The 14543-nt window shown below is 39.0% G+C and overlaps 1 protein-coding gene across 29 annotated transcripts in view; it reads left to right on the top strand.

Moving 5' to 3' along the window:
* Window positions 1–14543, top strand: part of SOX6 (SRY-box transcription factor 6) — a 518699-nt gene that overhangs the window by 271120 nt on the left and 233036 nt on the right. For all 29 annotated transcript variants that reach the window (XM_006134565.5, XM_025190443.3, XM_089778649.1 and 26 more), the window contains one exon: window positions 9172–9261. In XM_006134565.5, the coding sequence (XP_006134627.1) occupies window positions 9172–9261 (90 nt within the window). The remainder of the gene's footprint in view (window positions 1–9171; window positions 9262–14543) is intronic.

Genomic DNA, 14543 nt, shown 5'->3' with positions numbered 1-14543 from the left:
AGGAACTTGATCACTACTGTTCCATTATCATTGAGCTTACAAATACCTATTTACATTACGCATCAATTGTTGTTCTTGTTGTTTGCATTACAGTAATACCTCCAGATCCCATCCAGGGTCGGGGCTTCGTTGTATTAAGCCATTCAGGCAACATCTAAATTTGAGTGGAGAAATGTGATTCCTAGTTCACCGAGCAAGCTCTACTCACTCATAACTCATACTAGTCTGTAACATAGGGGTAACATGGTCAGTGGAATGGGCTAGCTGCTTCAGTGTGGGTATGTCTACACTACAGAGTTTTCTCAGAAAAACGGCCATTTTTCTGACAAAACTTGAGGAACGTTCACATTGCAATTGCATTCTTCCACAAGAAAATCAAAAGAAGAGAGGGGCTTTTCTGGCATTGGTAATCCTCATTCTAAGAGGAAGAAGCCTTTTTGTGAAAGAGCTTTTTCGGAAAAAGGTGTTTGTGGACAGGGAAGAGGGAGTTCTTTAGGAAGAAGAGGAAAGAGGAAAAAGCACAGGTGCCCTGGTGGCCATTCCGTCCATAGCAATCACAGCTTACATGCGAGAGATCATCCATTCAGTCTGGACACGCTCTTTTGGAAGACGTTTTTTCAGAAGATCTCTTCTGAAAAAAGCTTCTTCCAAAAAAAGCCTGTAGTCTAGACGTAGTCTAAGTGCTCAGAGGGTCCAGGTGGATATGAAGTTTGGGAAATTAGCCCTGTCCCATCACCCATGCTACCCCGCACTTGCTCAAGCAAAACTAGAATGGGTACCTTTGTGGATAGAGAGAATCACATTCTCAGCGCTAAGTGCAGACATGGGCATACAAGATGTAGTGTTGGCTCTTGAGAGACTAGAATTTAAATAGGACAAAGGGGTGGGGAAGAAGGTTGATGCACAAGAAAGTGCCATGAGCTGACTAGGATTGCATAGCAAATCAGCGACAAAGTGAGGTACAGAGCATATGGGTGGAATATCAACCCTCTGTGCTAAGTATACCCTTCTCTTTTGTTAATTTTTCTTGTTCTTAAGTAATATTCTTTCCAATTATTATTTTATTTATGCATAAATACATGCTGGCAGAAGTGACATTCTCCATCAATTTGGCTGTCAAGGGGTTAGTAAATCAACAAACTCTTGAAATGCTAGTCAAACAAGTCGGTTTATTGGCCAACAAAATATCTCAATTGCCTTATTTTTAAATTTTCTGTTTTACCCTGAAAATTAATTACTCTAGGGTAGAAATATGGAAATTGAGAAGGACAAGATGAGGTTTGCTTGACCTAACTTGCTAGTGACAGGAAAATTGAAACCAAAGCTACTCATGAAGAGGAGGCAGTGACACTACATTGTATCTCTGTTGAGCCTTCAGGCTGATTTTTGATTAGTTCTGTATTGTTACCCTCCTTTTTTCTTTTAGCTAGAGTTTATTGAAAAGGGAAAGGGTAATTTGTATCTGAAAGAAAAAAAATAAGTAATATGGCATCAAAGAATCTGTTTTAGTAACATTACACAAACTTTTCATCCTTGTATTAAAAAAAGAATAGACAGCATCATCAAGCACATGCATTTGTTAGTTATGGTTAAATTATATTTTTATGTATCAAATCATGACTATAAAATGTGAAGTTCCTCATTTCGGTTTGAATGTGTACCAGATTATAAAGGCTAATTCTTTCAAAGTGAATGAAATTCATCTTGCTGAGCACTGAAACATTACAGTTTGCATTTAATTTTAATATACATTTTAACAAGAATGAAGACTATGATTTTAATAGTATAGAACTATGCTAACTGTATCCTTATCTCAATTATCTCAAGGAAATATAAGGGGCAGAGAATTCACAAAAGACAATCAATCTGTTCCTGCACACCTGAAAATGGATCAGTTAATCAAAATTGCTACCAGTCTACACACACAAATTACATCTGAGCACTAGATAGTAAAGTGAACTTTACTTTCTTATTAACCGATTTGTTTAGATGAATCTACTAGTGCCATTAATAGCATTCAAAAAATAATAAACGTCCAATGTATATTAATTAGAGCAACATCTAATGACCTTTTTGAAAATATAATTTTGCATTTTACTGAAGAATTTTTGTAGTTTTGAATTATTTCATTCAAGTTAGATTTTTCTCCTTTATGTGAAATACCAAAGCAAAGCCTCATCTTTCAGATACAGAGTGGGTTTTTTGTCGTTTTGATGTGAAATCTTTAGTAGATCATCATGAAACTAGTGAAATCATATTGCCGTCACATGAAAAATCATGTTATTCTTAGGCCAGGTCTACACCAAATAGCAAGACTGACCTAGTTTCACACCCTTGAGAGATGCCGACCTAATCCGAAGCCTAATCTGAACTAGCTACTCCGTGCCGCGTGTAGCCGTGCGGCACGGGGTCCAAACTAGCCGGCATTTAAAAATGGCGCCGGCCGGCTTCATGCAAATGAAGCCTGGGAAATTTAAATCCCGGGCTTCATTTGCAACTGCGGATGACTACATTACTCCTGCTAGTTCGAACTAGCGGGGTAGTGTAGACATACCCTTAGGGTGTGTCTAGACTACATGCCTCCTTTGACGGAGGCATGTAGATTAGCCAGATCGGAAGAGGGAAATGAAGCCGCAATTAAAATAATCGCGGCTTCATTTAAATTTAAATGGCTGCCCCGATCTGCCGATCAGCTGTTTGTCGGCAGATCGGGGCAGTCTGGACGCGATGCGCCGACAAAGAAGCCTTTCTTCATCGGCACAGGTAAACCTGGTTTCACGAGGCTTACCTGTGCCGATGAAGAAAGGCTTCTTTGTCGGCGCGTTGCGTCCAGACTGCCCCGATCTGCCGACAAACAGCTGATTGGCAGATCGGGGCAGCCATTTAAATTTAAATGAAGCCGCAATTATTTTAATCGCGGCTTCATTTCCCTCTTCCGATCTGGCTAATCTACATGCCTCCGTCGAAGGAGGCATGTAGTCTAGACACACCCTTAGTGATGACATAGTCAAAGTAAAGTTAAGGAAAGGAAAAGAGCAAGACACTATTATTGTTGTTTACTGGTTGTTTGGATTCTGGAAAAATAATAAGTAATAAAACTGAAGGGAGCTTATTTTTTATTTGCCTTGTGGTAACATCTAGGGGTACATCTACAGTGCATAGCTATTTCTGGAATAGTTATTCTGAAATAGCTTATTTTGAAATAGCACGTCTACACTGCAGGAAGTCTCAAAATTTGTCTGAGGCAGGCTTCCCTAATGTGCTATCTCTATTTAGAATCCCAGGAAGCACTAGAGAGGAATAACTTAGAATGGCCCTGGTGAGTTGCTATTTTGAAATAGCAGCAGCGGAGCGTCTATACGTACCTTATTTTGAAATAGCTATTTCGGAATAGGCGTTATTCCTTATAGAAATAACGGGATGGCTGTGTAGATGCTCGCATTGTTATTTCGAAATAATGCTAGTTATCTCGAAATAACGGTGAAGTGTAGACGCATCCTAGAAGTCCCAGTAACTATTGTTCTAGGCAGTTTAAAAACAGAACAAAAAGAAGGTCCTTCCCCAAAGAAGTCACTTTCTTATTGAACTTCTATAAGGGGGAAAAAAGACTTTTTTCCTTTTACAAATATATCTATATATACTGCTTTTCTCTCATGTAACCTTGACTTATCTGAGGACTCCAAACTCATTTGTCTTGTATTCAACCAAGCGATAGTGACCTCTCTTTTTGTGGAATTAGAAATAAATGAATGCAAATAATGGCTATGGCTTAGTGAATCTTCCACAGTGAAGATGGGAAAAGTTTCACATTTTGAGACATACCGAAAGCTTCCTAAAACATAAATGAACACTCGTTATATTCAGTGAAATCTCGCTGCAGTATAACGAGCATTGTAACATTATTATAAAGTGTGCCTCCTGAATATAAGGATCGAAATTGTCATGCCTTTAATTATACAGCACTCATTTTCTATAACGCTGACGGGAAGTTCATCAGTCCATTGAGGGTTATATCATCCTTTGAAATATTTGCTCTTGTGCTCTATTTTCTCCGAGGCTTTTCCAGCACTCCCTTGAGTTCTAATATATTTTAGATGCACTTAGAAAAATATGTCACATGTACCTTTGATTGAATTACATTTCTGTGTACATCTCTCTTCATTGTTTATGAATTTACAGTGCATTTGCAATCATTATTAATAAATCAGTGTGCTTTTGTCTTCTGTCACAATGTAATGTATGTATTCAAAAAGAATTGTATGCAAACAAGTCATGTTTTAGAACTCATATCAGTAATAATTATCAGCTCACAGTATTGTTACCACATATTTTGAAAGAAGCTTATTATAAAAAAAAAATAACAAGTCACTGCAAGGTAGCAGGAGTAAGACAGTTCGGTTGATCATTGATATGGGTGCTGTAAATATGCCACCGTATACTATAGTATTTTATTAAGTCTCAAAAAGTCAAAGCTGATTTGAAATAATAATCTCTGACAGTCAGGGCTTTGAAGTTTTGCTGCTGCACGCTCACATTTAGGCTTTCTTTTATGTATGACTTTACCATAAAAAACAAAAACACACATGGCATGAATGCTTTCTTCATATCTGTATTTCAAAGAAAGTAATGAGAAGCTACTTCAGTAAATTAAAAACAATCTGAAACTATGTGGATGGACACAGGCCTTTTGAGGATCACACAGTATTCGTGCAAGATATCGTTTGAATTGTTCACTTGTTCAAGTTTGTGAGACTGGAATAAAATAGAGAGAGAATGCAAGAGTTATTCTTGACAGGAAGTAGATGACTTTCATTTAGTCAGAAGAACTTCAGAGGTTGGCTGTGATAGTTAGCACCCCGTTCTTCATTACCATACTTGCAACAGAGTGCTGGATTCCATCCATTCCCTGGCTGATTGATTAGTCAGTGGACAAATGTTAATTGTTTTCATCAATGCTTTGTGAGAGCCTTTTCATTTCTAATCTAGGACTCATTTTACCTATGTTTTCCCAGCTTGTTTATCTTGTAACAACCTTTTCTCATCCACCATTACAATTTACCACATTGAGGGAGAATTCTGCAGTTCTTCTATTCCCTTGAACAATTAAAGTTACTAAAAGAAATATTGGGTAAACATCATAGTTTTAAAGAGATCACATTTTGATACCTCACCTGAACTTTAATTTATAGCTAACACATTTTCTCTTGTTATTTTGGGAAGAAATGTTCTCTTAGGATGTTTAACAACATAAAATATGTGGAGTCAAATTCTGTGCACTGCTGGTTTACTATATCCCATTCTGTACTGACTTACATTCTGTGTATTCTATTTACATGGGTGAGTTAGCACAGGGCATAACCCAGTAGAAAATATGGTTAGTTTATAAACTAGAGCTTGACCAATGCCACAAATTCATAATCCCCAAATGAATATTTATCAAGAATAACTTTCCTTGCTTAGTTTATAATAGATAATCCAGAACTGAAATATCCTTAAACTTTGCAAATATCTAAATTCTCCAGAGGATGCTGCTGAGATGGGGTCTTGATTCAAAAACTCTCCAAATAATTTTTGACTCCAGATTTGGGTCCAGACTTCCACAAAGTCAGTGGTATTGGAATCCAGTGTTCTGGTTCAATCCTGTTTCTATAATAAACTAAGCCAAGAAATAGGATTACTGCTATTGAAGAAATTCCTTCTCTGTAGGAAGGCAACTTTGTAGATTTTATATCTAGAGAGAGAAACTGACCTTCAGTTCTAAAGGGAACCCTCCCCCCCCCCCCCCCCCGCCGCCACATCTCCTCCTCACCCTAGATCCTTTTCAGGGTGGATGTGTACAAATTTATACAAAGGCTCACTGAAGAATGTATTTTTTGTTGTAAGGTACTTTATTACTCCTCCCATTTCGGTAAATATACAATTTCTAATATCTGTAGATGGATGAATGTATTATGATAATTCAAATTAAGAATTATGCAAACTGATCCCCACCAGTTGCAAACCTTGTGGAATTAAAATAAGAAGAAGCTATAATTACATTAAATGTTCATAATTCTTAAAACTCATCCTTTGTATTTTGCTAACCTTCGTGAGTCTGCACAATAACAAAATGCAATAGCAAATACTGTAATTATGAGCTGTTTGTTCAGTGTAGAGAAATGCTGTACCTGTGCAGTCGAATATCTTTTAAGAAACACTTCCTTGCAAATATTTTTCAATCATTTAAATAGAGGAAGAAAGCTACACCTATAAACATATTTATGTTAAGAGAAAGGGACACATAGGCTGAACCATCTTTTATTGCTCTTCATACATTCAGTGGAATTCTTAATATATAAATATTTGCAAAAATACACGTTTCGAGGGTGAGTTTTCACCTCAGCACTCATGAGGTTATTTAATTGTCTCTTGATTCTGTTATGTTGCATCCTGTGCTTTTATTGTTGTGGTGATGGTTTTGTATCACTTGAGAGAAAGCATCCTGGTTGATAGTCATTAACAACCATAACCTACATTAAATAACAAAAAAAAAAAAATTAAGGCTCTTTTGCATGGATGAAGTCCTGAAATTTTGGCAGGAGAGCAACAGAGAGACATCTTTTAAAACTGATGATATCGCAAAAAAGGACAAATTATAATGTACTATTGGTAATTGATGGTTATTTGTTAATTCTGCTATTACCAGGCCAAAACTCATAAAAGTAATACATGCTTGTAATTGTTAAAATTAAATAATTTGTTTTATTGTATAATAAGTATTTTAACAGTGTCTGCTGCAACTTACAGCTTCTTAAATTGTGTCTTTTATGGAAAGAGATAATTAGTAAATAAATTGGCTTTTCTACTAAAATACTACTTCAAAAATATGAACTAAGCTATGTTTTTCCAAGGAGGCTTGCATGGCATAAACATGTTGCAATTAAAACCTTGGGGGTTGTAATTTGGTTTACATGAAGCTGCTTTTTTCACATATGGAAAGTTAATATGCTTATTAGAGTGAAATACTTTTGCATCTTAAAAATGTTATCAGACAGATTACATTATATTTCTCCTTTAACCCCATCTATAATGGACACCTCTTTTGTGATTCCTTTGAATGCTTATGTCCTCTGTGACCATCCCTTTGTGTTGGAACACAGTGTTATCCCCTATACTGTGACTGGGTAAGATAGGAACAAATCTTGCTCTCCTTACTCGTGTGAGTATTCCCAGCAGCACTGCTTGCACGGTAATGCGAGTCAGGATTTGGGCTTTAATTTGCAAATAATTCATGGCAGAGACCTCGAGCCAATTTCTGCCTTCATTTACACCCAAATAACTCTTATTATGTCAGTGGGATCACATTAGTGTAAATATGGTCAGAAGTTGGCAATCTTATTATACATTTGTAAAGCACAACTTCTATTAATAAAATATCAATTATCGGCCTGATACTGAGAGGTAATAAGAACACATTTTGAAAGCGAAAGTAATTAAAGCATAGAGGTTAAAAGTAATTGGAATAAAATACAACATGGTTTTGCAAAAGATAGATTGTGCTAAATCAACCCGATCTCCTACTTTGAGAAGATAACAGATTTTTTAAACAGAGGAAATGCAGTAGATCTAAGCTATCTAGATTTCAGTGAGGCATTTGATACAGTTCTACAGGATAAATTATTAGTTAAATTGGAGAAGATGAGGATTAATATGAGAAGTGAAAGGTGGATAAGGAACTGGTAAAAGGGCAGACTACAAAGAGTCATATTGATAAGTGAATGGTCAGGCTGAAGGGAGGTTATTAATGGAGTTCCTCAGGGTGCAACTAGACTACATTCCTCTTTCGAAAGAGGAATGCAAATGAGGGAAATCAAAAATGCAAATGAAGCGCCAATTTACAAATCTCGTGCTTCAGTTGCATAATCTCTTCTGATCACTTTTTTGGAAGAGATATTTTGAAAAAAAAAAGCAGTCTAGACGGATTCTTTTGAAAACCCCCCCTTTTTTTAAAGTACCCTTATTCCTGAAAAAAACGGGTTCACAGGGTTCTTTCAAAAAAGGGTTTTTTTTCCAAAAGAACCCCGTCTAGACTGCTTTTTTTTCCTGAAACAATCTCTTCCGAAAAAGCGATTGGAAGAGATTATGCAAATGAAGCACGAGATTTGTAAATCAGTGCTTCATTTGCATTTTCGATTTCCCTCATTTGCATTCCTCTTTTAAAAGAGGAATGTACCTAGATGCACTGTCAGGGATCAATCTTGGGAACAATCTTATTTAACGTTTTTAACAGAAGTGAGAGTGTGCTAATAACATTTATGGATGATATCAAGGTGGGAGACATTGGCAGTATATCACACAAGAGTAAAATTGCAGAATTGCAAGGTCACGCAATTAGGGACTAACCCCAAGAATTTTTGCTATAAGATGAGGATATATCAATTAGAAGTGACAAAGAAGGAGAAAGATGTAGGTGTGTTGTTTGATCACAAGATGACTATGAGCCACCAATGTGATGTAGCTGTGAAAAAAGGCTAATGCAGTCCTAGAATGCTTCAGATGAGGTATTTCCTGGTATTTTGCAAGGTAAAGAGACTAGGGACATGTTGGTACCATTATACAAGGCACTGGTAAGACCTCATCTAAAATACTATGTTCATGCCTGTTTTCCTGTGTTTAAGAAAGATGAATTCAAATTGAAAATGGTGCAGAGAAGGGATACTAAGATGATCAGAAGAATGGTTTGCTTGGTTTGGTTTGGTTTGGTTTGTTTGATTTGGTGTGGTTTAGCCTAACCAAAGAACCTGAGTGAGTTTTGCGTGAATAAAGCCTTGTGAATTGGGCACACAATTTGGAATGCCAGTCTACTAATTGTTGCACAGCTTACTGGGAAAAAAAATTCTGATACCGTTCATTAGAAAGATAAAGTTTATTCATAGAGTGGCAATCCATCTGTGTAAATTGGCATGAATATATTCTGAACTAAATTCTGCTCTCATTTATATCCTTGTAGATTCATAGTAATGCAATTAATCTCAATGTAGTTATACTGAGTTTACATGGAAGTAGATGAAAGACTGTTTGGTCTCAAGTTCACTCCCTTTTGAAAATCTGGTTCAGACAGATCAGGTGAGGTAATTTTGAGACTTGCTAATCTATACAATTGTATTAAGTATTTCTCTTTCTTTTTAATAGACTCATCTTGTATGGAAAAACTACTTTCTAAAGACTGGAAGGAGAAAATGGAACGACTAAATACAAGTGAACTCCTTGGAGAAATTAAAGGTATAATAAATACTTAAATGGACATAATATTTTAGTAATTGAATAGAAGAAAATGTACATTTAATGCATGAACCAATCATAGATCTACGTTCAAAACTCTCACTGAATTTAATGGGACTATGGGCATGGAGTGATGCAAAGGTCAAGTATTGTGTTCTCTCTACTATTTCAAGTATAATGAAAATACAATTTATAAATTAACATATGTTTTTCTCCGTAACTCTTTCCAGCCACCTCAACCTAACTTTGTAACTGTTTTCAACAAACTAAACCCTAACCCTTTAGAATGACAAGCAGAGTTAAGAATATTTCCCTCTCGTTTCAAATTTGTTACAGATGTTAAATGTGTTAGTTCTTTTACATCAGTTAAATACCTCAGTCTCCAGACATGAAACGAAAGAGGCAAAAGTATGCCAAAGAAAAAAGAGCTGTGGGTTAGGCGTAATTTCCAAATAATGCATCTTTGTATAGGTAGTATGTGGGGTATTCTTATTGATTTTAGTGGGATGTCACATTTTGATTATTATTTTTAACCCGATGCTTCAAATGTCCAATTTGAAGCATACTAGGTTTTTCAAAATTGATTATCTGTGAAATTGAAAGAGAGACCCAGGGTGAAATCTGGGCACCATGGAAGTTGCGTAGAGTTTTGCCATGTGTAGTGCCCGTGGTTCCAAAAGATTTGTGGCACTTGGGATCTAATCAATCTAATCAAACTGTTGCTAAGCAAAAGAAGAATCCAAAGACCTTTCAGTCAGAGGATTCTTAAGGTGTTTTCCTACTCTTCAGTTCCTGCAGGAGGTTTCCTATTGGAAGGAAATTCAGGTGGTTATTGTTTGGATAGCAAATTGGAAAGACAGCTTTTCTTTCCACTGCAAGAAAGAGCTCAGATAGTTTACCTCATTTATGAGATATATTCAACAGATTTATTTCTGTTGATTGCTTGGGTCTTATTAAATGACAACTATAAATACACGGGCCCAAGAATTTGTTTATGCCATATGCATGATGTCCTTACTAATGGTAAAACAGAAAGTCTATCAGAAGAAAATTGGTGCTTGTGTTTTTGCATTTCCACCAAGAAGATGTCCTGAAATTCTTCACTATAGATGTAAACAAGATGAAGTTTGGCCCTTTTAAATAAATAATTTGTAACTTGTCAGCTAATACTATGTCAAATCCTACCATTTGGACCTCCCTGGTCCGGCTCCCTCAGTCCTTGTTGAGGGATTTTGCTGGACCAGGAGAGGTCATTTCTGGCCCCCTGCCACTGTCTCCTCCCCCACCACCACCCCCGTCCAGCCCTGGTCCAGCTGCCAACCCTTCCTTGCTGCCAGCCCTGCTGCTCTGCCACACCCACCAGGCTTCCCGGCCCTGCTAGGCAGCCCCACTGCCACACACTGGGCTCCCAACCCCGCTGAGCAGCCCTGCAAGAAACAAAAGGCAGCAAAACTGATAATTTGAAATGCTAATCTATTTAAAACTATGTTGTCTCCTAATGACAAGCAGTGTTGGACATTGGTCGGGCAATATAACTACCTAAATCATATATATAATAGCCCATTGTCTGTGCGTCTGTAATGCTGACGTACACGGCCATGCCCCCTGGCCATGTACATCAGCGCCCCACCCGCCTTCCCCTCCCTCCGCGGCGTGGCGCTTGCCGCCGCATGCCACCGCATGCCCCCTCCCGGGGCCCAGCTGAGCGGTGCTGGCACTGCACTGCTCAGCTGAGCCCCGGTGGGACGGGAAGGGGGGCAGGCCGCTGATGTACATGGCTAGGAGGCGGGGCTGTGTACGTCACTGCCCCCCCCTTCCTCCTCCCACCGTGGCGCTGAGTGGTGCGCCCCTCCGCCGGGCCACCGCGGGAGAGGAGAAAAGGGGGCGGTGACATAGACAGCCTCACCCCCTGGCCGTGTACGTCACCGCCCCGCCCCTCCTCCCCCACGGCGGCCTGACTGAGTGCACAACACTGTGCAACACTCAGCCACAACAACTCAGCTGCGGTGGCCCGTGCAACACAGTGCAACACGGCACTGTGCAACAACTCAGCTGCGGCGGCCCGGCTGAGCGTGCAACACTCAGCCGAGTCACCATGGAGGGAGGGGAAGGGGGTTGGGCGGTGACATACATGGCCAGGGGGCTTTCATAGGCTCTTACACAGGCTCTTACATAACTCTCCCCTGAGTTTGGTGATGCTTTCATCCCAGCATACCTGGCTTGTCTAGATCTGTAAGCTAAAACCCTAGAGAGGCTTTCACTTGAGTCAGCAACTTTCCCCCTCCCTTTGCAGCAAAAATAAAAGTTTAACTTTTTGGGTGTGTCTACACTGCACTGTTATTTTGAAATAACTGACATTATTTTGAAATAAAAATGAGAGCATCTACATAGCAATTCGGTTATTTCAAAATAAATTTGAAATAGCGGATGGCTTATTCCAACTTTGGTGCTCCTCATTCCACGAGGAATGATGCCTCTTCCGAAATAGCTATTTTGAAATAGCGGTAATGTGGACACTCCACTGCTGCTATTTTGAAATAGCCAGGGCCATTCAAACTGCTTCCTCCCTGGTGCCTCCTGGGACTCTAAATTGAGATAGCAGGTCTACATTAGGGAAGCCTGCCTCGAACTAACTTTGAGGCTTCCCTGTAGTGTAGATGTGCTATTTTGAAATAAGCTATTTCTTTCACAATAGCTTATTTTGAAATAAGTGTGCAGCGTAGACGTATCCTTTGATACTTTCCCTCAGCTCCTACCATGTGGCCGGAAAGAGAGATACATTCTTCAACAATTCAGTGTCACAAAGGGGTGTGTCAGCATTAGTGAGGACACAATAACCTGGGTATGAATTTGCAGAACGGCTTCTCTGTCTGATTAGATCTGATTGCCAATTGCCCAAGTTAACTTTGCAGTGCAGACATACCCATGGGAGCTTTTTTTCTGCCTCATTCTTGTAGTTTTCAGTTTTTGCTTTGGCCCTCTGGTCATATGGTTGTGTGTAATTATAAAAATGTTAATGTAAGTGATGTGCAGGGTGGGGCCCCTTTCAATTGCCCAAATGGTGACAAGTGGCCACAATATAAAGAAGAATTAAGTCCTTAATGTCTTATTTCTGCCTCAAGGGGGGTTTTAGATGATTACGTGTGTTTTATCTCGTTGGATTAGCAAAGCCAAAGCTAATAGCAAGAAGAATATTTTGAGTGTGATGTGAGGTGAGATTTAGCCATGTACTTCCTTTCCACTGAAACTTTGTTGTCTCTCCCAGTGTGGCTCTGAATTGGCCACAAGTGTTTGCTGAAGTGTCATTCCATACTTCTCCAAAATAGTGAGACCCTGATTTAGAGAACCAGATTTCATTCTCTTTGCGGTGCCAATTGATCCCTGGGCTTGCCCTGCTTGGTGGCGGGGCATGCTGGTACACTGCTCTTTTTCACTTTTTCTTCAGAGGCTACCCATCATTTCAAGCTTCCCGCTGATGACGGGAGATAGAAATTGTTTTCTCAGAAGCCAGCCCACAGTAGTGTCTTGTGGCTAGACAAATCTCTGGAGGGCAACATGAAATGCTCTTTTCCTCAGAGGGTTGATTGCACTTTTTATAGAACGTTTTCTCTGGGTTCTGACTCTATCCCTGATTCTGCTGTTGATTCACGGTTTGACTTTGGGCATGTCACTTCATCTTGCTGTACTGTGGTTTACTCATTAATCCTGAAGTGTTCCTTCTCCACAGAGGTTTTAGGAGGCTTCGTTAATGTTTGTAAACCATTTCTGTGGAGTAATTATCACCATTATACAGAAGGGAAAGCTGAGGCACAGAAAGAATCAGAATCTTGCTGCAAAATAGGTTAGTGGCAGAGCTGGGACTAGAAATTAGTTGATTCCCAGTCCAGTGTCCTTTCCCCTGTTTCCAACGTGTTAACTTTGAATATTCTTTAAAAATATGTAGTTTTTGGAGGGGTAATGATATATGTTAACATGGGTAAGCATTTATGGGCCTTAAAAATGTGTTCTCAGTGGATACTGAAAGAAGAGAGTGGGGACGAGGCGCTTTGGGATATAAAGAGGACATTGTAGGCATATGGGAGCATGAAATAAGACATGAAAATGACAATGTAAATAAAGGAAGTAGGGCAATCTATAGATGGTTCTAAATCGATGTGTAATCAACCAAGCATACTTTAAATTGTTTTGTAATGTCCCAAGTTCCAGATTTCTGTGTTCATGGGGTTTATTTTTGAGGCCTGATAGGATTTCTGATCAGGTAATTGCCTCTGTATATTGAAGAGGTCAAAAATGACTTTTGAAAATTTACCTTTGTATTTGACATGAGGTCTCTTATTTCTGCGTTGCAATTAATTTTCAGTTGAAGTGTTGTAACTAGTTGATGGTTTTGGCTTTTATGCGTCTGCTTCCTTCTTTTCTGTTACTGAGGGTATGGCTACACTACCGAGTTTTGTCGGAAAAAACAGTGTTTTTCTGACAAAACTTGAGGAACGTCCACACTGCAATTGCGTTCTTCTGCAAGAAAATCAAAAGAACAGTTTTTTTTTTCCGGCATTGGAGATCCTCATTCTATGAGGAAGAAGCCTATTTGCGAAAGAGCTCTTTCACAAAAAAGTGTGTGTGGACAGGGAAGAGGGAGTATTTTTGGAAGAAGTGGAGAGAGAAAAAAGCACAGGTGCCCTGGTGGCCATTCCATCCATAGCAGTCATAGCAATCATAGCTTTCATTCAGTCTGGACGCTCTCTTTCGAAAAAGCAGATTGCTTTTTTGATGCAGTTTTGCAGAGTGGACGCTCTTTTTTTGGAAGAATTTTTTCTGGAAAATCTCTTCCGAAAAAAGCTTTTTCCAAAAGAAGCCTGCAGTCTAGACGTAGCCTGAGAGTCCAGCAGGAAGTGATGCAGTACAAACTATTTTTTAGGTCATTTGTGAGAAAAATCTTGATGATCAGAAACAGACGAGTGGTTCAGTGAGGAGCAGCTCTTTGCACTGACTGTTATTGGGAGCTGTTTACTTTGGATAGAAGGCGTTGTTCTTGTCAAGGATAATCTGAGCACATGCTCTCTCTCCCCTCTGTGCCTGCACAAGTGCCCTTTGGCTCAAAGCCTGACATAGCTGTATGTGGGAAGAGGCATCAGTTAGGCAGGGTAAGCCCACAGCCCTTCACAAATAAAAGGACGTTAAGGCCATTTATACCAATAGCACAAACTATTTCTGTTCAAACACAAATGATGATAGAAGAAAAAATGATCGTGAGATAGAGACAAAATAAAGGCATGATTTCT

This window comes from Pelodiscus sinensis, chromosome 5, assembly GCF_052426305.1.
Source record: "Pelodiscus sinensis isolate ZL-2025 chromosome 5, ASM5242630v1, whole genome shotgun sequence".
Lineage (NCBI taxonomy): Eukaryota > Metazoa > Chordata > Testudines > Trionychidae > Pelodiscus > Pelodiscus sinensis.
This window is presented reverse-complemented; position numbering and strand designations above follow the sequence as displayed.